Here is a 25587-nt window from a genome sequence, read left to right on the forward strand (position 1 = left end):
GTCATTGGTGAAACTGCGGTTAGCTTAGCTGTTTAGCATGAATAACTTGGTTGAAGCTAGTTATATTCTTGGAATTCAAATCCTTAGGGATCAAAAGAATAAAATGATAACACTATCTCAAGCTTCATACATCGATAAGGTACTAGAACATTTTGCAATTACCGATGCAAAGCCAAACGTTCAGCCGACTGCACCAGGTTTTCATCTTTCTTTAGATGACTATCCTAAGACAACGGAAGAAAGATAACATATGAGTAAGGTTCCATTTGCTTCAGTAGTTGGAAGCCTTATGTATGCGATGCTTTGCACATGTCCAGATATCTATTTCACAGTAGGAATGGTTAGTTAATATCAGGTGAATCTAGGTCTCAGGCATTGGCAAGCAATAAAGCATATATTAAGGTATCTTAAAAGAACCAGGGATTATATGCTTATGTATTCTAGGAAGGAAATATATACAGACTCAGACTTCCAAACTTGTAAAGATTTGAGGAAATGGACATCTAGAAATATATTCGTTCTAGGCTATAGAGTCGTAGCATGCAGAAGTGTAAAACAAACTTGCACTGATGACTCTACTATGGAGGCCGAGTATGTGGCTTCTTCTAAGGCAACGAAAGAAGTAATATGTCTTCAAAAGTTATTTACTGAACTTGAAGTTGTTCCTAGTATGGTAAAAGTTATAACATTGTATTGTGATAACAATGCTACAATAGCTAATACTAAGAAAATGAAAAGTCACAAGAGAATGAAACACATTGATCAGAAGTATCACTTGACACGAGAGGCAGTAGCCGAAGGAATTTTAGATCTGATTAAAGTAGCTTCTAAAAGTAACCTTGCGAATCCGTTTACTAATACTCTTGTAATTAGGAGTTTTAACAAACACGTCGAGGATATGGGAATGCGAAACATGACACATTTACTTCACAAGGGCAAGTGGGAAATTGTTGGGAAATGTGCCCATATTGTAGTAAACATGTAACTTTTTTCTATTTATTTGAACGATAAATAAATAAAGTTAATTTTCACATTTCACTATTATGCCTTTTGTATTTTCTGTGTTTTATATTTTGCATGCATAGTGAAATTGTGACAATCAAATATTAACTCATTGATTGTCTAAGTTCAAACTGAAGATAAGTGGCATTTTAAAGAATGTTTACATTGCAAGAGAGATGACTTACTTCAATAGATAATTTAAATGAGCTCGTAATATCATAAAAGAAACAAAGTAAGCATTTGATTCAAATATTGAGAAGGATTATTATGTCGTCTACAATTCCATTGTGGAGATGGCTATTCTTGGCTGTCAGAGCAGTTGACTCCACGAGTAGAGACATAAATGTATTCACGGGTAGAATGATACATTGGACTGGACCCTAGATGAATTAATTTTGAATCCATTTGTGAATTAATTCACTTGTGATGTTCATGATGTGATTTACCTAAATCCTGAGTTAGTCACTGACCATGCGTATGCAACTCATATGCTTTGATATAAGTGGAGGCTTATGCTCTAAAGATGATCGATCCTATAGCCAGTATGTTGGGTATATGACTTGTGTATGGTATGATTTTACTAGCAACAATGGAATTCATAGCTCAATTAAAGAGTTAATGATATCTTCTCATTGGTATTGTGTGGGTTGATAAATATGGAACATGGCTGCAGGTTTCTAGTTCTCGAACGAGCAATCTATCACAGTCGTTTGTTGACAGTGATCATATTAATCATTATGAAGATACAATGGTGACAATGAGATAAAATATGATTTTATTGAGTGAATGGATTTAACTCAACAGAATGAAGGATATCATATGAGGGTAACACACACATGACGAGGTAATTGGATAAAGCAGTTGGATGAATTGCTTTCTTAAAGAGTATACAATAAGGAGTTTTCAATCATGGTACTTTTTATGAACTGACTCCATGATAAGTAATTCCGAATTATCGGAACGATACTTCTGGATATAATTGCAATCACTAGAGCCTAATTGTATATGTCCGATTGGTCCCTCCGCTAGCTCAAGAAAAGCTCGACCGGACTACATTTGAATTAGAAGAAAATTTTACGACTTTGGGAATAATTTAATTGAGTTGATTTATTCAATGTGGATTAAATTAGGTGGTCGTGAAAATTGTTCAACTAGAAAATTTGAATAAAAAATTTTCTTAAAAAATTAATTTGGAAAATCTAAGTGATTTTTGGAAAAATTAAATTCGATCAAGCAAAATTAAATTGATCAAATCAATTAAAATTAATATGATATGTTTGGAAGTTAATTTTTCAAGTTAGACAATTGGCCTAATGGATAATTTAAATTGAAAATTGGACCTGAGATTGTAAATTGGGCTTGGGAGCCCAAAATCGAGACGAAGACCCAAAAACTGGTACAACCGGGCTGACGGTCCAACCGGTGGCTAGATCGGACCGGTCGGGTCGTCATTGACTCAGACCGAATCGGTAGCAGCTGAACTGGCTCAGGGTGCCGTAAGGGTGTCGCACCTGCATCACTGGACACAACAGTGCCTGCAACTGCGGCAATGGCGCCCCGGTAACCGATGATGGTTGGTCATCGGTGGTTGAGCAGTGGAAGAGTTACACTCATACTGGGACTCTACCAGAGAATTTGATTTCATATTAATTATTCCAATAATAATATTATTTTAATAGTTTAATATTAAATTAAATTTAATACTTATATTAATAGCATTTTATTAATTTAATATTAAAGTAATTATCTTAATATTAAATTAAATTTAATGTTTATCATTCTATTATTTTAATAAGATTTACTATTAAATTTAATCTAATATTTATCTTAATCTAATATTTATCTTGATAAATATTATATTAATTAATATTAAAGTGATTAAGTTTAATCATAATTGAACTCTCTAAACTCTCATTATATAAAGAGAGCATTGACTCATTATTTACACACACTTGAATTCAAGAGAAAGTTGTAGAGAGATTATTTCAAAAAAATTATAGATATATTTTTTATTTACAAATTGACCCAAAAGTTTAGAGAAATTGCAAAATTACTCTACTGGTAATTTTTTCTGCAAAATTTTCTAATTCGAAGCGAGCCTACACTTAACAGACGTGAGCTTGAGGATAACGAAGAATGCTACTCGGTTGAATTGTTCATCCTAGATGAATCGAAAAGATACAATATTGATTAAGTGTTTATTACTTTAGATATCACAACCAAGATCTTGTTTTGGAAAAATTTTAGAACTATGGTTTTTCCCTAAATTTATTTTTGCTGCGTTTTCCAAACTCGTTTTTTTCCAACATTGTTTTGGTTATTCACAAGTTGAAATTAAAGGCTAAGTGGCTTTGGATGTTTATGTAGTATGAATAGAGGATGTATTATGACAATGTGGTGTGTTTAATGTGAAGTATTTGAATGCCTATATTGTTAATGCTATATGTTGTGAATTGGTGCCATTGAAGCATATTGGTTAGATGTTTAGGATGTTGATTTGTGGTATGCTTTGGTATGATATGTTTTGTATAGGTTTGAAAGTTGATAGATGTATATGCTTGGCCTATTTGAAAGATTGGTTTTGGTAACTTGCATCGAAAGACGCATTTTGCACCATATGGGTTGACACACAACCATGTGCTCATTGGTAATTAGGAAACATTTGTATCACACAGTTCCCGTTTGTCACTCGGGCTGGCCACGCGCCTGTGTAAGTACTGTAGATTTGGTCATCTAGTTTTTTACACGGCTTTAGTTTATTACACGACCCAACCACACGACCGTTTGACTTTTGATTAAATTTTACATTTTGGTCCATATGGCTTCAAAGAGTTACATGGCCTGGACATATGACTGTGAGACCCCTATTTGGCATGATTACCTTTAACTTTTGAAAATGTTGCAATTTGATCCTTGATTGTTCTTGGGTCAACTCTAGAGCTCACGTAAGCTTATATAAGACTCAGGAAAAGATTTAAATGGTATTTCATGATTGAATTAATTAAAGTATTTCAATTTTTGACCATTACTTGTTTATAACTATTCTATTTTGTATTGTAGTATCTCGTAACTCGATTTCAGCCACAGGGTCGGGTGAGGGGTGTTATAGAGACTTGCTTGTAGAGTTTCGATACCTCAACTTTTTGAATGACTGTTTTTCAATTAAGTCTCAATATCTTCCTTATAAGTATTGAGACTTGACCCTAAAAGTTGCATTAAATGTGTAGACTTAATGTCTCCAACAGCTAGGCACTCCCTCCAACAACTCCAAATATCCCAAAATCAATGAGAGAGTATAAATATGATCTAAGGACATTCAAAATGAAGACAAGAAACAAGCGTACAAAGTTTAAAGAGAAAAATTCCAATATTTTCATTTGTCATACTTATTTTCTCTTGTAAACACTTGTGGGTTCACTTGAATTTCATTATTTCGAGTGTTTGTTTGTTTTACTAATAGCAAAACCATTATATACTTACATTTTAGAGGTATTTTGTTCATTCTCAAAATTTATTCTTAAATTTGTCAAAGTTTACTTAAGGTTTTGGGTAGAAAACCTTAAGGGGAAGTGGTTCTATCTTACTTATTGAAAAAGTAGTGTATTGTAAAGGTTATACCTTGTCCTTAAAAGTATTAATTAGTGAACTGCAGAAAATGAAAATACTTAATTGTTGTAAGCTAAGGTAGTGAAGGTAGACATTTGAATATGTACCAAATTACAATGGCGTAAAATAAGTTTTTCTAGATAAAGTTAAAAGGTTTTTACATTTTGATTTAGGGTCATTACAAACTCCATTGTCATTCCTTTACAAATTCAACATTGGTTGAGCTTTTAGTTTCCTTAGAAACATTACTAACATTCGTCAACTTCTAAACTGCCTAGAATTAAAACATACTAGTATGGTTTCCCAAGCTTCACATTGGGTTAACTATTTGTTTCTGCCAAGTTATAGAGTAAAATTTGAAGTTAAAATATGCTCTAAATCTCTATACATTTCGTTCTTTGAGAATTTAGTCCCTCTCTACTTTTATTTTCAGGAATTTAGCCACTTTCCTTTTCAAATTTAAAAACCCAGGTCTATTTGTTACCGCTGTTAAAATTCTTCTGTTAAAATCACTGGTGTGACATCTTAAAATAAAAAAAATCACTTGGTAGTGATGTAACAAAAAATAATGTTAAAAATGCTTATGTGAGTTTTTTTTTTCTTAAAAACACCTATTCAAATTTCTCATGATAAAAAAAATATTTGTTGGAATATCGTTCTAAAGAAAAAGAATGACATTATAAAAATAAATGGACCAAATTATGGCAAAATTTAGAGTATATGGATTCAATCCAAGTTTCAACTTAGCCTATGGGTCAAAATTACAATTTGACCATTATTTTATATTGTTAAAAAAAGGTGAATTAAGAAAATGTGTCAATCTTTAAAATCTTTGGGGCATTCAAATCATATATAATCACATAACATTTTAATTGAAAAGTTAACGATATTAACTATTTGATCTAATTAATAATATTATAAACATATTATGACCAAATTATGTTAGAAATATTGATTAAATCTTAAATTTGAATATAATAAGAGACTAAAGATGAAATTTACATTTTTATAATGTAGAACAGAAAAGAGAAATGGTACATGTGTTAAAAGCAAGACCTTTTTGACCTTCCATAGTTATATTTCCCTTACAAATACAAAAGCAACCCTAAACCCATATTCATCTAAGCACACTTTAACAACAATCCAATAAAAATGCTCCCTCCTTTCATGTAACAACCCGTTTTTAGTGAATTCAGAACAGTGGTTTTGGGACCACAAATCTGAGTCCGTAAGAAAAATTATTTTAAAACTTATTTTATGGTCTACAGTATGATAGGAATATCGTATAAAAATTTCGTTACGAAAATTTTATCGATTACATGTTTAATTGATAAAATGACCAAATTGCATAAAATGCAAAAGTTGAGTTCTAGTAGCTATAAGTATCAAATAGTTATGGAATTCAAAATTGGAGGTCCTTATATGGAAATAGACCATTAAGAGAAGTTAGTAGATAAGTATGATGATTCATCCATAGCAAATTTGATAAAGAAAAGGACTAAATTGGAAAGTTAAAATAATAAAAGATGATAAGTTAATTAAATAATAAAATATCATTTAAAACAGAATGTTTAGGAGTTTTCACACGGCCTGACACACGGGCGTGTGGCTTGGCCGTGTGACCCCTGCACCTACACACGGCCTAGCACACGGGCGTGTGACTTGGCCGTGTTACCTAAGTCAGGGAGTTACACGGGTATGGACACAGGCTGGGACACGACCGTGTGCCCTATTTTGAATGCCCACACGGCCTAACCACAAGGGCGTGTGTCCCCTGCACCTAGGAAAAATTTTGAAATTTCGCGAAAAATTCTTTGAGTATCCGGTTTAGTCATGACTGGTTTCTAATGTATGATTTGGGCCTCGAGGGCTTATATAAGGGACTTATTGAATAATTTTTGACATGATTGTTAAATAATCTTAAATGTCCGTCTTTGATCTGTATATTTCGGTAATGCTTCGTAACCCTTTTTTGGCGATAATTATGAGTTAGGGGTGTTACATTTCACCTTTCATAACATCATTTTTTAAAGAGCCCAAGAAGAACAAGTCTTGTAGGAGCTGTTGTTGGTGGATCATATCAGTTAATGATTTACTCAATCAATTCTCAAACATTTAGAGTCAGCTTTCCATTGTTTTTAAAAAGCACTTTTGAGATAAAAAAATATTGTTGGAGAGAAGCTAAATTTTTTTTGCTTCTCTCAAAAAGCATATTGTTAAACAATGCTTTTATCTCAAAAGTGTTTTTTTGTATCCCAAAAGTGCTTCTTAGAAACAATGCTAAACTGGTCCTTAAATGATGTTGGGTACTTCTATATATATTTTTTCTTCCCCATCTTCTCCACCGACAATTCCCACATTCTATCCATAATCAGACCATGTGACACCATATAGTAGCCAATCGATAGTGTCACAAACACCCCCAACATCGTTGTTCTACCGAGGTGGGTCACCCTTACAACCACTGACTCAAAAGGGGGAATGTACGATGGGCGGCTAGGATATGGTTGCAATCAACCACGAAGGAAGGAGATGAAGTTAGCGATCAACCCTGACGTGCACGTGAAGATGAAGTTGAAATCGATGAGGAGTTGTCAACCCAAACAGTGTGACAGAACACTAGGCATGCCCGATGCCCACCTGGTTATGGCACACATTCGGGACGCCGATGATTATGTTATTTTGTAATTTTTTGTTTACTTTGTTTTACATCCCAAATGTACACTTATTTACAATATACGAAACAAATTTATTAAATTGGTTTGATTTGTACACAATCATATTGTGAGTTTAAAATTTACAATTATTATGTTACTTTTTCATTTAAGTTTTTCTCTATCCATTTGTTAAGTACAATATTTTCAAAAAGCAAAGAGTTGCTTGGAAGGTCCGGAAAAAGATTAAAACTTTGGCTTGCATGTTGTAATATATCTTACTTCAATAATTAATATTAATTTACACTTTACAAAAAAATTTAATGAATAAGTTAGTGTTTTCACTGCATAAGTTACCATATATTACAATATATCTTCTCCTCGATGCTCTCAGGTTGTGCGAACACATTGAATTCATTGAGGTCATGATTTCTACATTTTCCCTAATCAAGATTATCTCGATAATCACAGGTTACAAAGCTTAGAAGCAGTCAAGTTGGCTTGGTTGAAATGGCCAAAAAGAAAACGCTCCCTGCAGGGGCGTTTTCTTCTGACATGGTAGTGAAAATGCTTCTTACAGGATGCATTTTTCTTTTTGGCCATTAACCAAGCTAACTTGATTGCTTCTAAGCCCTGTAACTTGGGATTCCCGGGAAAATTTTTTTCCCTTTATACCCCGGGTCATTCCCTATATAAATACTCATTCTTCATCCGCTACTCACCTATATCTCAGTTTCCTCTAAATTATTTTTTTTCTTACGTATTGAAATTTTTGGGTTTAAAAATTCATTTCTCTCTCACTCTGAGGGAGACATAGTCATAGTTTTAAGTTATGTTTAGGTTCATAGTGATGTCATGGAGCTCAATAACCTACAAATTTCACCTGTTGTGTGAGTATAGAGCCACCACCTGAGAAGCCGTGATTGCTTTGCAACTTGAAGTCCAAGTTGACTGTAATTATACAGTCTCGGGTTGAAGTGTAACTAAGGCTTCAAGTTTACAAAGGTTATGTTATTAAAGGATGAAGCATAATTAGGGTCGTAGTTGATGGTGCTAATACAGGCACGACAACAAGTTTCTCCTCATCATAGGAACATGCTTCATAAAACTCAAACATAAGCACGAGGAAGGAAAACTCATGGGGCTTTCCAGTATAATCAAATATTTCATGTTGTCCATCTTCATCGAAGGCGGTGACCTTTTAGTATAATCTGTTACACCCCAATGCTGTCACATGTTATAATAACGGGGTCACCGCTTTCGGTTGTAATGGATAAGACACATTATTTAATTATAGTGAAACACCATTACGGTTTTCTTCCTCGTACTTATATTTGAGTTTTATAAAACATCCTCTTCTGATTAGAAGAACTCGTTGTCATGCCCGCATAACCACTACCAACTGGAATCTTATTTATACTCCATCCATTGACAACATAACCTTTGTAAACTTGAAGCCCTAGTTACACTTCAACCCAAGATCATATAATTACCGTAAACTGGAACCTTGAGTTGCAATGCGATCCGACTTTCCAGGTGATGGTTTCATACTCACATGACAGATGAAATTTGTAGGTCACCCAACTCCACAAGACTACCATAAATTTAAACATTTTTTAAAACTATAACCATGTCTATCTCAAACACAAACAAAAATAAATTTATAAATTTTTAATTTCCAACCGCAGAATTTTTTTTTATCAAAGTGAAAACACGTCCTACAGAATATATTTTCACTAATGTGGCAGTAAAAATGTAACTTGTCTTTGCTCTTTCCAAAAACAATGTAAATCCGTAATTTTTAAAAAATCAACATAGTTTATCAATTGTTTTTTAAAAAACATATTTAGTTAAATTAAACAATGAAATTACCTTTATAGAAGGACAGGTCACAGAAAAGAACAGGTCAACTCTGGAATTTCAAAACATAGAGGGAAAAAAGGAGGTTTTTTCACTTAAGATCGAGACTTTCCTTCCTCGGTTCAACGTACAGTGTCCTGCGGAACTTCAACTCCTTAATCCTTATAATAACTTGGCAATTCCTCCCTCTATCTATATAATTATCCGAAGGAGAAACTCTTTCCCAAAGCTTTTTTGAACTTTCTTTCATGGCGGATATACTTGCTTCTTTGAGGTCTTTAATGGCCTCTCAATCTCCTCCTCTCGATGCCTTACTTGTCCTTTCTGAAGATTATCATCAGGTTTAATTTATATGAAAAAAAAATCATTTTTATCAATTCCATGACAAATTATTGTTTGTTTAATTTTTGAATCGTCTTTTTGTAGAGCGAATATGTTTCTGCTCGTGACAAAAGGCGCGAGTTTGTTTCTGGATTCACCGGAAGTGCAGGTCTCTATTTCGATTTTCTCTTTCTATAATTATTGTTTTTGTTGTTGTTCTTCTTCTTATATAATTTTTATTAATTTGGTAAAAAATATCTCAGGATTGGCACTTATAACAAAAAATGAAGCAAGGCTATGGACCGACGGCCGATATTTCTTGCAAGCAACGCAGCAGCTTAGTGATCAGTGGAAACTAATGCGTATCGGAGAAGATCCTCCCCTTGATGTCTGGATGTCTGATGTAAATTTACCATTTTGCTTCACAAGTATTCGATCTTTTGCTTCCACATTTGATACTTTTATTAATATATATATGTTTTTAATGAATGAATGATTTAGAATTTGCAAAAGGAGGCAGCTATTGGGATTGATCCTTGGTGTGTGTCGGTAGACACGGCTCAAAGATGGGAACGAGCTTTTGCGAAAAAGAATCAGAAATTAGTTCAAACCTCAACAAATTTGGTTGATGAGATTTGGAAAAATCGGCCACCAGCTGAAATTAATCCAGCTGTTCATCATCCCTTGGAATTTGCCGGTCGTTCTGTCGCTGAAAAGTTGAAAGCTTTGAGGGAAAAGCTTTCCAGTGAAAAGGCTCGTGGGATTATCATCACAGCTTTAGATGAGGTGTGGGCTTTTCAAATTGTTGATTCTAATGGAATTTGTTGAGGTTTTTCTTTTCTTTTTTAGTTTAAATGGCTACTTTACAGGTTGCGTGGTTGTATAATATCCGTGGGAGCGATGTATCTTACTCTCCTGTTGTTCATGCATTTGCTATTGTAACATTGAATTCGGCTTTCCTTTATGTGGACAAAAGGAAGGTTTCTTCTAAGGTAGGATTTTGAGTATATATACTTGGTTGTTGAAGTTTTCATTTTTTTCCCCTTTACTGTATTAGATCATTTAAATCAAGGTATAACTTTCTGGGCTAGATGGTTTAGGTTTATTGATCACATGTATGTTAATACAGGTGAGCTCTTCCTTGCAAGCGAATGGAATTGAAGTTCGGGAGTATGGTGCAGTGAGTTCTGATGCTGCGATGTTAGCATCTAATCAGCTTGACCAGGCCACGGGAGTGAATTTTGGTCAAAATGGTGTTTGTCAAAATGATACTTGTGATAATGATCTTATATGGGTTGATCCTGCTTCATGCTGCTATGCTTTGTTTTCGAAACTAGATGCTAATAAGGTGCTTTTGCAGCAGTCACCTTTGGCCCTCGCAAAAGCCTTAAAGGTTGTCGATTCACTTACTTTCTGGTTGAATCTTTCTTTAGAATTGCATAGAATATATTTATTTGAAGTCTCTTCTAATATTGTGAAAATATTAGAAGTTAGAACACCTTAGGTTTTTTATGTTTACTTGTAAATCCACATGCACTGATCCAGAAGAACAAACTTATGCTGCTTCCCAAAGAAGAAAAACGGGAAGAGTCATTACCTATTTAAAAAGAACCTGAAAGGATCTTTAATATTTAAAGAGAGATTCTATTTGCTCGTGTCTCATCTTAAATTAATTTATCTATATCAACACTTTTGCATTTCCAGAATCCAGTTGAGTTGGATGGATTGAAAAATGCACATATCCGGGATGGTGCAGCTGTTGTGCAGTATCTAGTCTGGTTGGATAAGCAGGTATAGGACAGTGACCTTTGAATATTATTTTCTCTCTTGAAAATTGATAAGTATTCACTCTAATTCATGAAGCTTCTAACTTATTTGTTTTGATTTGGTTATTATTTCAAAATAAAGATATTTCTGAATCTATGCAACTCGATTATAGGCTGAAATGATGCTATTGCTATCTCAATTGCACAGATGCAAGAGATTTATGGGGCTTCAGGTTACTTCTTGGAAGGGGAGGTAACAAGCAAAAAGATACCGTAAGTTATAGAATTTCAAGTTGATATGTTGCCTATCTGTCACCCCTGTTCAGTTGCTGTTTTTTTTTATCCTTAAACCAAACAGGCTGTCCCCTCTCTTAAGAAAAATTTCTGAGCTGGAGGTGGACTGACTGATGCTTTGATTTTTCATGCTAATGGAAGGAATGCACCATGCAGGGAGACTATGAAACTGACAGAGGTGTCTGTTAGTGATAAATTGGAGGGGTTTCGTGCATCAAAAGAGGTAACAATACTTTTGAGGAAGTTTTCTTGTGTTGATAAGAAAACTTAGTCAAAATATCATTCTGGATATAACTATATCAGTAATAACCTTCAAGTGAGAAATTCTTGTTTTAGTAGTGGTAAGTTTTGTTGTTTGTGTCCACCAACCAGCAATTACCTTGTTTTTGTAAACTTGGGCATCGTAGTGTTTGAAACTAAGAATTTAGTCTCAACTCATAAGCATTTAGCATGTAATGAGCATCTTCAGTTGCTAAAAGTATTGCGCTTGCATTTGTATTTGTTAATCTAACATTTTTTTCTATGTTACTAATTGAAGCACTTCAGAGGCCTAAGTTTCCCCACTATTTCTTCGGTTGGTCCAAATGCGGCCATCATCCATTACTCACCTCAGGCCAAAACATGTGCTGAGCTTGATCCAAATAGCATTTATCTTTTTGATTCAGGAGCGCAGGTTTGTCATCTAGTCCTATTTTTAGCTTATATCCATTAATCAAAACTATAAGTACAATGCCGATATTTTTTTATTCTAGATTCTGAGTTCTGATTCTTAATCCTTAACTGATAAAGTATCTAGATGGAACAACTGATATAACTCGGACGGTTCATTTTGGAAAGCCTTCAGCACACGAGAAGGCTTGCTATACCTCAGTAAGTGGCTTCTGTTGAATTCTCTCCTGGATATTACATTATTAGTTACCTATGTTCACCTTCCTTTGGTCACACCATATGCAAATTTAAATTCTGATGTGCTTATATTTCCAAAGCCCCTGGTGGATTTGATAACAAGCTGCATATCCATCTCTCAGATTTTTGTTTACTTTGCTTGGGAAATGATGTGTCACATGAATGATTGTGATGCTTGATAGGAACCGTATAGTGAGTTGGATGTCTTACCTATATTTGACGATACATATTAAGCTTGAAATTAATATTTTTGTAAGAATAGAACGGCATCTGTTGTTTGTAATGATAAAGTCCAATGAGTCAGCAATTGTGATTTTTAGACATAACCAAACTTATGTTCACATTAAGGCAGTTGAAGGCTGTTCAACATATTAGAAGTCAAAATATATGACTCAGATTGGTTTTTTCTTTTTGATAGTGCAAAGATAGGTTGAGATCCTTGGATCCCACTTTTCTTCTTTCTTTAGATTCATATCCTATTCTTCCTGAACTTATGCCTCTAAGAAATTGGTTGATTCCCTGCAGGTTCTAAAGGGCCATATTGCTTTGGGCAATGCTCGATTTCCTAATGGAACAAATGGTATTAAAACTTATCTCTATTTTTCCGTTCAGTTTCTCCATATTAATTTTAAGCATTTCTTTTTGAAGTCAAGTAGATTTTGTTTTGACTCCAATATCTAACTAATATGTGTGCATATACTTTTATATGTATACATACACATGCTCTCATATGTATATATTAGTTCAATTGATTTGTTGCTTTTTTAGGTTATTCTCTTGATATTCTGGCTCGAATTCCTTTGTGGAGGTATGGTCTTGATTATCGACATGGTACTGGTCATGGAATTGGGTCTTACCTAAATGTTCATGAAGGTTAGCAATGAACTACAATTGCTTGGTGAAGTTAGGGTTCCATTAATGGAACTTTTCACTTAACTTTGGTTTTTCCTTGTTGAACTACTTGGAACAGGGCCACATCAAATTAGTTTCAGACCACAGGCTCGTAATGTGCCACTTCAAGTTTCCATGACAGTAACAGATGGTTAGTATTGTTTATCCTATCTTAACTCTTAACTCCGTTAACTGTTTTCAAAATTTTCATTCTACTTGACAAAGGACTTTTATCTTGTCTTATGCTGACTAAACCCTTCACTTCAGGTTTTTTTTTCCCTACTTAATGCTTTAACGCCTGGTTTACTTCAAGCTTTTCATGCGTACATTTTCTAAGCATTTAATCCCTGCCTGGCTGTCATTCTTGGCTTGAGTCTTTTTCCCTGGCAGCCTTGGCCCTTCTTTTGCGGGTCCTGTTTTGTGCATATGTTACCATGATTAGAAAGCTCCAAGTAATTTAAGAATTCTATTTTCTCGACGTTAAAATATTACCTAGCATATCTTCTGAAAAGTAGTATGTATTACTGTATAGCGGAAGTAATAACCAATCGTATTCGGAAATTCCTTTTCCCAGAACCTGGATATTATGAAGATGGCAACTTTGGTATAAGATTGGAGAATGTACTCGTAATCAAGGAGGCTGATACCGAATTCAACTTTGGTGATAAGGGATATTTATCATTTGAGCATATCACATGGGTAAGTTTGTCATTATGTGAAATTATTCATCTTTCTCTTCCTCGGATCAACCATGTTGCATGTGTTTGTCTTCATGTGCATGCATGCTTTTGATTTTTCGGGTCTCACATACTTGTGGATTACAATTCTATACAATTAGTGCAGGGCCTGATTAACTTGATTGATAAGCTACCGGGAGATAAGCTATTAATCTCTCCATTGATACTCTAGTTCAAGTATTCTTAAAATTATCATCCTTTGGAACATCTCCTTATTTCCGTATTATAGCATGTTGGATGTGGGGGTTGTTTTTTGGTCATACTTGAATGGTTTAATTTGTATACTCTATTTTTACAGAGACAACTGAATTTTCGACTTTATTAATTAATGGCTTATCTTATTTTCAGGCACCGTATCAAATAAAATTGATAGACTTAAGCATCTTGACACCGGAGGAAATACAGTGGTTAAATAGGTACCATTCGAAATGTCGGGAAATTCTTGCACCTTACTTGGATAAAAATGAGATGGAATGGCTGAAAAAAGCTACTGAACCTGTAAGTGCATGATGTGTCTATTCAATAAGCCTATGGAAATTCTTGCATCGTTTTTATGCTTTTATTCTATATTAAGAATAAATATATGAGATTTGTTCTATAAATGATATTTATTTTGCACATTTACTTGTGATATGTTTATGGAGTAATTAATGGTTGTCTTCCTTGTAAGTTCCTCTTTATTTCACTTCTCCCAATAACGTCCTCACTCGGCTACCATTGTAGCATTCATCTTTTGTTGGGCATATGGTGGCCACATGATGTCATTGGGACACCATTGACTTTGAATTTCATTGCCGTAGATGAAGGGATGAAGACTTCAGCTGGAGGGAACCGCTAGTCCTCCCAGTGGTGCTATTCAAGAAGCTGTCAGCTAAGTGGTTTGGGGTTGCTCGTCTTGAAAACAGCAACTGGTGGATGAACCTCCCCAAATTAACCATAGCGGGCTTGGCCGATAGGGTTCCACCCCACCTAAGTTTTTAATTAATTCCTCAATAGTTCGCAAAGTTTTCCTTAAAAATCAATTAAACGGAATTTTAATCTGAAATTTTAAAGCAACTCTTATTAGATTTAATGAGAAAGTTATCAATTAACATGTTAAACGTTGTTTTTTGTTTGATCGAAACAATGTTAAACGTTTGTTCAAAAAAATCTATGCACTGCGCGCAAACAGAATTAAATATAGGTCACTCAATTACTATTTTTTTCTTTTTCAGTCACCTATTAAATTTTTAATTGGTCAAACAACTATTGCCTCTTTTCCTTTTTGGTTTCTCAATTATCAATTTTTTAATTTGGTCATCCAAATTAATAGAGATTGTTTTGTTTTATCTCTAGGGTTGATATAATAGTTAAAATCTAGGGGGCTGGTTGGGGTAATTTTCATATACGCTTTTCAAAATTTTAAATTAGTAAGGTAAATTTGCACTTTGGCTCCCTTAAAGATGATACAAATTTGATTTAATAAGATATAAACTATTAAAATGGTGAAATTGTATTTTTACTATTGTAAAAATTATACATTAATTTCAACTTTCTTTAATTTTATTTTTTTTGGTTTTGCCCCTAGTTAAAATATCAGTAAAATAGCAAATTTAGTCTTAATGTCTACATATTATTTCAATTTAGTCATAATGTTAAAAAATTAACTCAAAATTTACAAGTGGTTTCAATTTGACCCTCAAAATTTAACTCCCTCTTCTGCTTCTTCCACTGCTACTACCATCGTTGCCTCCATCTCCACTTTTCTAAATAAAAAAAAAATTTCCATTTTTCTCAAAATTAATGAATTTACAGATAGATCATTTTTCACATTTTCTTCCACTGACTGAAAGATGATGTATTGGAAGATAGAAATGTTACCATTATTAACTCCTGGCTTTTGGTGGATGTCATCATGGTTGGAACAGATGGTCAATACACATCTGCTTGGAGTTGCGCCATTGCACCTTGCTATTTTTTTCTAGACTTAGTGTTTGGAGTTCCAACTGTGATTTTAAGTAAATATAATTTGTATAATTTAAATAAACAATTCAGGTTTATCTAGATTATTGTACTGCAGGCCTAATGGAGTTTCATAAATCCATAAATTTGTTTTCCAACTTTTCTGTACTAAATTTTGTTTTGATAGATCTACATTAGATAATTGTTGTATTTTCCAGTTTGAGAGCGTTGCTGCACCTGCATTTTAATGGAGGAAAAGCTCAAGAAACCAAGCTATCTTTGCGCCATTTTGTTTTTCTGGTACGGCATATAAAGGCGGAGTTAGGGCAGAAATTGTCCGTCAAAACTAAAATGCCAATGCCGCATTATTTAAAAATTATAGAATGCGGTAAGCCAAGTATTTTATTACATGAAATACTTTTTATCAAAAAAGATTTGATAACTAAAATGCCCATGTTCTGTGAGGAAAAAACAAAGGCCATACTTGTCTTCTCAACCAGCTTCGATTGAGATACAACAAACAAAAAGGGAAGATTCTATTGGAGAAAGGCAGAGGCAACGGGGGAAGTGGATTAATATTCTTTTAAATTATGGCTAAATTGATATAATATGTAAAAGTTAATGGTTTAATTTATTATTTTATTGATTTTTTAACTGCCATGTCAATTAGCTGAGTGACTAAATAAAAAAATAAAAGTTAGATGATAAAAAAGAAAAAAGAAAATAGTGCAATGACCAAATTAAAATGTTGACAGTTGAGAGAAAAAAAAGAAAAGGATAATAATTGAGTGATTTTATTATTAACATTATTGTCTATGGTGGAAATATCATTTATTGTAGGATTTTTGGGTGTGTTGTATCATTGACATGTTTTGGTACGAAAGTTTAGATGTAGAACTTCCCTTTTTAATTTTTCTTTGAATACATGATTGAGTTAGCTTGGTTCTCCGGATTTTTTTTTTGAATTTTCCGTGGTAATTTAATTTAATTTGGTTTTGTTTTTAACTTTTTATACTAAATTTAGGTTTTAGGATTTTATTTGACAAAATTGTTTTATGGCTTTTAGACTTTATTTTGTAAAGTTAGTATTTTTTATAAATACTTTTTCAAAAAAAAAACAAAACAAAAAAAATCTATAACTCTTATTGTAATAGCCCGAATTTGAGCCTAGTCGAAACAGTGGTTTCGGGACCACAAATGTAATATTTTGAAAATTTCTACAGTAAGATATTATCCTTGGTATAGTAAAATAAGGAAATAAAGTAAAAAAAAAGGGAAATTTTGAGTTATGTCAACATTGAGAAGTATATTATGACATATTAATGCAAGGAAGGATTAAATCGCAAAAGTGAGAAAAGTATTGTTGCCCAAGAGTAAATACTCAAAATTTGAGGAGTTAAAGTGTGAATATGAAAAAATTGAAGGACCAAAGGTGTAAATATTTTAAGGGTGGAATGATCTAGAAACTAAGGAAAATGGATGAATTAGGACCAAATTGAATAAAATAAGAATTATGAGGGACTAAATCATAATTTTACCAAATTAAGTGTGACTCAATGATGGAATTTTAAAAGATTATGAAGGGCAGAATGGTCAATTAGAAGAGAGAGAAATCTAGAAGGCAATGATGATGTTGGTGATATTTTAGATTAATTAATTAAATAAATATTAGTTTATTAATATTTTAATATAATTTTTAAATGATATTTTATTAATTTATTATTATTCTATTTAGTATATATATGAAAGGAAAGATGAGGAATTATCATCTTCTTCCCCATGCAACCAACGTATGAAGAGGAAAGAAAGAAAGAAACTTTCTTTTCTTTACAATTTGGTCCTTTTATCAAAAAAATTCACCATTTTCATTTAGAAATCAAAAGAATTTCCATATCCATCAAGAGAGAAAGATAACAAGGAGACTATGGGGAGCTAGAATATCAAGTTAGATTCAAGAAATAGAAGCTGGAGGAGAGAGAAAATCAAGTTAAAGATTGAAATCAATTGAGCAAGGTAAGAACATCAAGATTTCAATATATTTTTGAGTTTAATATTATTGAAAAGGTATGAAATTGATGTTAATGTAGAGTTTTATTATATGAGGTTTTATGTTATTGGTATCTTAGTGAAGAGAAAATAAGAGAAAGTGATGAGAAATAGTGTAGAGAAAGAAAATAAGAGTGTTATAAACTTAGTAATCAATATTTTACACTAAAACAGTTTGGACAGCAGCAGTAGGTTAACTTTGAAAAATCACCAAAAATTGTGGGAATTGAATTAGAAGATGAATAAAATATGAAATTAAATATTATTTAGTCTAGTTTCTCATAAAAGAAATGGTGTAAGCAATATAATTGTAAATTATGAGATATAATAAATTTTGTGAGACAATGTCAGAATGATTTCTGGTTCCCCTGTTCTGACTTTGGAAAATCATCTAAAATTGAAGAAAAATAATTATGAGTTATAATTTATATTATTAGAATCCTTAATGAATCTATTTTCAAATGAAATAAACAGAAACATCATCCAAGTTCTGTACAATTAGATAATTCATTTTTTGTGAAGAGTGGTCGGAACTGTCAGACAGAAAAATAGGGGAAACTTTAAAGAACAAACTGTACTATTTGGCTAAACCAAAAATTCTGAAAATTTTATGGAAAGAAGATATATGAGTATAGTTTCAGGGAAAATTAACGGATCTTAATTTTGATTTCTGTAGCTCAAGATATAAATGATTTAGTGACAATGACTCAAATGGACAGCTTTGAATAAATTTACAAGAAAATAGTGAAATTATAGATAATATTACTTATTAGCATGTTATGTAAATTAAGGATGTGGAATGGAGAGGAGGAGGAGGAAAATAAATTTATGAATATTATGCTAGCATGGATTTGCATTTCAAATGGTTAATTTGCATGATTTTGGCTCGAGGACTAAATTGAATAAAAGTAAAACTTTAGGGGCAATTTTGGAAAAATGTCAAAAAAGACCAAATTGCATGAAAAGAATTGTTTTATTATTTAAATTACTAAATTGAATAAAATATTAATTTAGATCAATATTGGGTGGAAATTCGAGAAAAAAATAGAAATTTTTCAAAATGTCCCTGAATTTTGGTATTTCTGCAATTTAGCCTGGTAAGTTCGTATGAACTATATTTTGTATAATTTTAATTGAATTGAATGCTATTTGGTAATGAATATTATATATGTGTGTGTTTGGAATTGAATTATTATTGGATGTTTTGAAATGATTATCGGAAGCTCGATTGGGTTGGAAGCTTGTTGGAGATATATCACATTGTCCATTGGTTCTATCGGAAATTTTGGATGATTTGATTCTGGTTATTGTATAAGTTAAATTGGTTAATGTTAGCTCATAGATGTCTTGATTTTGATTGGTTATAAATATGAATGCTTGATGAAATGAAATGTCTGAAAATTAATTTGTAAACTCCGGTACCGCTCTATAACCCTATTCTGGGGAAGGATACGGGTTAGGGATGTTACACTTATATACTATTTATTCAAAGTTGGGATTGCTTTCAAGTATTGAATAAAGTCATCAAACATACTTGATAAATAAATACTAAAGGATATATGTATGTATGTATACATACATTGAAGGATTAAGTCAAAATATGTTCCTCGATAAATCTTCGATTCTTCTTCCTCAAAAACAAGATATATATATATATGTAAAATGTGACAAAACTAAAACGGTTAAAAGTTGCAAAATCATACTAATATAAATCTATTTAAACAAAAATAAAAATAAAATAAAGATTGTTTTGTAATAATTAATAAAATATATTTTCTTGCGGGTATATAAGAACATATATTATTTACAAATAATATGAATGATATTTTTCTATTTTTATTTTTTTCATAAGTAGTTGGGAATCAAATAATAAATTGATGGGTAAGTTGCATATTCCGGTACCTTTAAATACATATCTCAAAAAGAAAAAAGAAAAAAAGAAAAGAATTAATAAACTAATTTTTAACTGAATTAAATATAAATGTTAATTGATATGCCACTCATTTCTCTTTAAAATTAAATAAAATCTAAAATTTATACTGCTATATATAAAAGAAATATAATGCCTGCCCAGCCTTTTATTATTTCTAAAACAACTTATATAACAAGGATAAACTTTGAGATTTAATTTATATTTTAGTTTTTGATATAATATAATACTTTAATTTTTATAATGTCATTAGTTAGTTTAAATATTTTATTTTGATTAAAATATTGACGAAAATTTTAAGAATTGTTAACATCAATAATTTAAGTTCATCACGACGTCATTTTTTCTTGCATGGCTACCAATTATTTTTTTTTTAAAATTTCAAAATGTCTTACTAATGAATTTAATAAAAGAATTTAATTAATGTTAACAATTGAATCCGAAATATTTGGGACAAATGATATATTATATGAACATAGATACGTATTTAATAATTATATTAAAATGCCCATACATATTATAGTTTAAATACATGTAAAGTTTTTATAAAATTATATATTCAGCTCCATTAATACTAATTTTTTATGATAACTTTTATCTAATATTTTTATTTTAAATAGTAAATTTGAAATGCCTGAGACAAATGATACATTATATGAATGTGGATACATATTTAATAATTATATTGAAATGCCTAATACATATTATAGTTTAAATACATGTAATTTTTTTTTATAAAATTACATATTCTACTCCATTAATATTAATTTTTTAATAACTTCATGATTTTTAGTATTTATTTTTAATTGGTACTATTTATTTATTATTGTCAAATTTATTTAAAATATGTTCTTGATTTGCCGCAATTCGTTGTAGCAGATTAAATCAATTTTCATACTTAAGGAGTTCGTATAAAAGCAATTTAGTTATGTTTTTACTTAATTTTCACTTTTAGTTCATAAATAATAAGAAGTGTAATTTGAGCCATTTATATGACTTTAGGGGACAAAATAGGCCTAAAAGAAGGCTAATGTATTTGGTGAGTGTGTAGGACATCATTTGGAGGCATAAGAACAAGAAATTGACCGTAATGTTGCGATACATGGTGTCGATGTCGCAACATAGTGAGCAGAGCACTCAAAAGGAGAAAACTGCCTTCAGTGTCGCGACACAGCCCTGTAATCAAGCCTCAGCTCATAAACTGCTATTAGTGTCATGACACTGCCTTGATGAGGGGAATTAATAAGCTAAGGGCATTTTGGTCCGCACAACAAAATTTAATGCAAAAATGTCAGCTGAATTAGGTCAATGGACGACAATTAACCCTAAGCCTATAAATAGACAAATCTAAACACTTTATAAATGTTTTTTATTCAGCTTTTAGTGTAGAATTCATTTAGTTTTATTTTTTTAGTTCTGTCTAGTTTATTTTGTGCTTAGGTTTATTTTCAATTGTGATTCTATTTTAGTTTTTATTCATTGTGGAACTCGATTCATAGATTCATCAACTCTTTGTAGATTGCTGTTTGCACAATTATTAATATATATCAAGATTATTCTTAAACTCTATTCTTGATCTATTATTTATGTTCATAATTTCAATCAAGTTTATGATGTTTATTAGATCCATGGGGAACTAATCCTCTTATGGGAGATTAACAAGTGGACGTGTGAGTGGATGGCGGATTATGTATTGTGACTTATACACTTTGATGTAAGTAAAAGCCCGAGTTCAAATAGATAAGGAACCAAAAGCTGGTGCGTTGGGTGTAGACTTCTGTAGTATGTAGCGTCATACACAACAGTGGAATTCATAGCTCAAAATATGGGTAAATGATATCCTCTCATTGGCATTACATGCTTGATGAAAAGTAAACATTGCCACGGGTCGTCTGTCTTTGTGATGGATAACTTGATCACTATTTGATAGTGATTGACTTTTCATGAATGAATATGTAATGGTTATCATGAGATAAAATAAGATCATACTGGGAGAATGAATATTATCCCAAAGAGATCAAGGTCATTGGACGAGCACTAAGTAGTTGCTTTCATAATTGTATGTCGTTGGGGAGAGCTCAGTCACGAGACTATAATGGAATGACTTTGTGATGAAATGAATTTATAATTAATAGACGAAAAGCCAAAAATTATTTATAAATCATTTGAGCCTCAACTACATATGTCCAATCGGTCCCTCCGCTAGCTCGTTGAAACCAGAAATGAATTGTGTGTTTGAATAGAAATGAACGAAATGAATAGAAAAAAGGAAATGAGAAACATTCATGAATGATTATGGTTTTCTCCAAAATGGAGGAATGGAACCATATGGAAATGAATGTAGGTTTCCCAAAATGGAAATTAAAATGAAAATGAAAATAAACCCTTCGATCATAGTAAACATGTTAAGTTGTGACATATTGAACGAATTTTCTCGAAATTTTATCGGGGGTAAAATTGGGGTGAGAAAATAATTTAATATGTAGATATTAAATTTTACTTTAGGAAATAGAAAAACTAAATCGGAATGGATCATTTTACAGAGTACTGGATTAAAAAGACCCAAAAAGTACTCGTAATTGGACTCTACGTGAGAGAGGCCCAAAACCCCTCATGTAAAGAGGTGGGACGACAAAACCCTAGTATCATTAACTAGGGTTGCCGCCCCTTATATCCTAGATAAACTAGGATATTATTTTTATAGTGGAAATAAACTTCTATAACTCTACAAGTGTTCTTCATTCTCTTCTTATAAATAGATAACACTAGTAGAGCTATTTAGAAAACTTTTGAGAGATTGTTATTCTGCCGAAAAATAGAGAGAAATTATTCTCAACTTATAAACATATTTTTTAGAATAAAAATATTACCGATTTCTATTAAAGAAAAGAGAATTTTTGTTTTCACCCCAAAAGGAAAGCTTTTTTTAGTTCTGTGTTTTGATTCAATTGATTCGAGCCTACACTCGAAGCAGTTTGTGGTATGAGAATAGCAGAGAAGATCGTTTGATTGAAAGTTGAAAAACATTAAGGATCCGCTTATCCAAAAACACAGGTACAAATTCGATTAAGGTTTATTGTTATAAATATTACAAACCGAGTCGATTTTTAAAATTTTAATTTTTCATTGTGCAAAAAATCATTTTCAAAGCGGTTTTTTTTCCAACAATTAGTATAAGATTTAGGTTGTGCTATGTTTATGGTGTAAAACAAGACCAAATCTCTCTCTTCATATTGTTTGACTAATATTTGATAAAATGTGACATTCTTGTAGTTATTTTCATTTTTAGGGGAATATATGTGAATGAATGCAATATTATATATATTATATAAGTTTTCTTTGCCAAGATTATGGTTATTAGGAAATAGACCGTAGACTATCATCCCCATGTAGGATTATTTTTTAATTTTAGAATTCTTGTGAGTTAGAAATGGACATAGGACATAAATGTAGTTTTTCCAAAAAAGAGTCCATGACGAGGAAAAGATGGAGTGATGGTGGTCGAAGACACAAAGAATGGCTTGTGATGAAAAACTATGTAATTTTTTTCATTTATTTTCTAGAAATAGAACTATGGAAACATTGACTAACAAATTTAATTTATTACCCATCTCTTTATATATATGTTTAATAATTATTTATAATATAATTGTGATATATATGTATGAGATGATCCACAGTTGATCTATCAAAGAGAAGAAGTGTGGTAATAAGAAAATATATGTGTTGTATTATTCCATTCACTTCTTTAAGTTATTCAATTACTGTGAGAAGTGTGTTATTAAGAAGGTGCATATCTAGGATTGGATTTAGAAAGGAAATGCTTGGTTTTTAAGTGACCAAATACGACTTACCTCCCTTTTCTAAGAACCTACTTGGTGCACGGTTCACATTCACTTTTTCAATTTTTCCCTTAAAAGAAAAACTATAGGGAATCAAAATTATTTGATTGACTTTTGTGAATAATTGAATGTGAATATTATAAAATTGCCACAGCATGTCATGCATACATGAGATAAGCATGCCATATAGTTTAGGAAAGAATGCCACATGTACTTGTCATGTAAGAATTATTGGTTTAATTCAATGGGTGTAGGAATTACTGGTATAACGGCTTACAAATGTTTTCAAGGTTTAATGTAAGACGCATGCATCATCCTAATGGATATCTCAATGTTGCAAAATTTTTTCAAACATTTGCATAATACAAAGATATTAATATATGAATGTTTTATTTTTAGTTCGAACATGACACCAACTCCCTTATTGAACATACTCACTAAAAACAAATTGAGTGGAAATAACTCTAAGGAATGGAAAAGGAATTTGATAATTGTCCTGAGTTGTGAGAAACTTAAAATAGTTCTTGATAATAAGAGCCTACCAGCCACTCAAGCTGAGGCTAGAAAATGCTAGGAAGAGTCTGATGAGATAGCTCATTGCTACATGCTAGCAAGCATAACCAATACTTTGTATAAGCAACTAGAGAGTTGTAAGACTGTTAAAACGATTCTAGATAAGATAGAAGATATGTTTGGAGGCCAAACTGCCTTGGCTTGACAGTCTTCCATAACTAGCTTGATGAATGCCTAGTAAAAGCTCGACATTCCGGTCAAAGACCATATAATCGCTCTTAAGGCTAGTTTGCCGAGGTTGTGAACAATGAGGCCAATCTGGACCAGAACACTCAAATTGAGATGGTGTTGAAAAACTTGTCAAAAGATTTTGCTGGTTTTCAGGTTGCATATAACCTTGGCAACAAAAATCTAACACTTTCACAACTTATGAAGGAGTTACAATCCTATGAGTTGATGTTGAACGACAGCCAGCAAGTCCAAAAAGAAGAAGCGAATATAGTTGTCGCTTCTTTCTCAAAATGGAAAGGAAAACATGCTAAGAAAGGCAAGGCTAAGGTCTTTGGGCCACTGCAAGTGCAAAGGAAGAGAACCAGAAAGCCTAAAGAGTTATCTAAGTCTAAATGCTTCTTCTGCAGCAAGAAAGGGCACTTCAAGACAAACTATAAAGAGTGGAAGGAAAAACTAGCTGCCAAAGGCAAAGGTATGGAACTCTTGATGATAGAAACTTGTTTAGTGGAAGACTTAATAAACCACTAGGTCATTGATTCGGGAGCCACTAATCATGTTTGTGTTTCTCTATAGTGTTTCGAGGAGAAGGAAAATATTGGGGATAAGAGCTTATCATCGTGGACCGAGAATGAGACAAGTGTGACAACTAAAGTAGTGGTAGATGTACATCTTTATTTTGATAATTTTAAGAAGATTATTTTAAAAGACATTTTCTATGTACTAAGTTTAAAAGAAACTTAATTTCTATTTCATGTTTATATAAAGACGTCTTGACCATGACTTTTAATAATAGAATTGTAATAATTAGAAATTGAAATCTTATTTGTAATGGATGGATGTCAAATAATCTCTATTTTATCAAACCAAAGATGTACACACTGTTTGAGACTGAAATATTGAATAAAAGACTTAAAACTGCTCACTCTAAGAAGCGTAGATTTGGCATTTGAGACTTTTTTCGTATTAACTGAGAAAGAATCAATAGACTTGTGAAAAAGAACTTAATCTTCCACAATGTGAATCTTGCTAAGCGAACTTTTAATGCAA

The 25587-nt window shown here is 32.1% G+C and overlaps 1 protein-coding gene across 4 annotated transcripts; it reads left to right on the forward strand.

The window, feature by feature from the left end:
* Positions 1 to 9155: 9155 nt before the first annotated feature.
* Positions 9156 to 15137, forward strand: LOC107945666 (aminopeptidase P1). Of its 4 annotated transcripts, none has more exons than XM_016879754.2 (17): positions 9156 to 9463; positions 9549 to 9612; positions 9707 to 9846; positions 9945 to 10229; positions 10313 to 10435; positions 10573 to 10836; positions 11148 to 11234; positions 11418 to 11482; positions 11645 to 11726; positions 12042 to 12176; positions 12293 to 12373; positions 12935 to 12989; positions 13178 to 13282; positions 13380 to 13451; positions 13875 to 13999; positions 14386 to 14535; positions 14761 to 15137. In XM_016879754.2, exons 1-17 carry the CDS (start codon positions 9371 to 9373, stop codon positions 14794 to 14796), a joined length of 1962 nt encoding a protein of 653 aa, XP_016735243.1. In that variant the 5' UTR covers positions 9156 to 9370; the 3' UTR covers positions 14797 to 15137. The 4 variants fall into 4 exon arrangements, with proteins under 4 accessions (XP_016735243.1, XP_016735245.1, XP_016735244.1 ...); XM_016879756.2 differs by having other exon boundaries at positions 9171 to 9463; positions 14838 to 15137; XM_016879755.2 differs by having other exon boundaries at positions 9171 to 9463; positions 11660 to 11726.
* Positions 15138 to 25587: the final 10450 nt, after the last annotated feature.

Source organism: Gossypium hirsutum, chromosome D12 (genome assembly GCF_007990345.1).
Source record: "Gossypium hirsutum isolate 1008001.06 chromosome D12, Gossypium_hirsutum_v2.1, whole genome shotgun sequence".
Classification (NCBI taxonomy): Eukaryota; Viridiplantae; Streptophyta; class Magnoliopsida; order Malvales; family Malvaceae; genus Gossypium; species Gossypium hirsutum.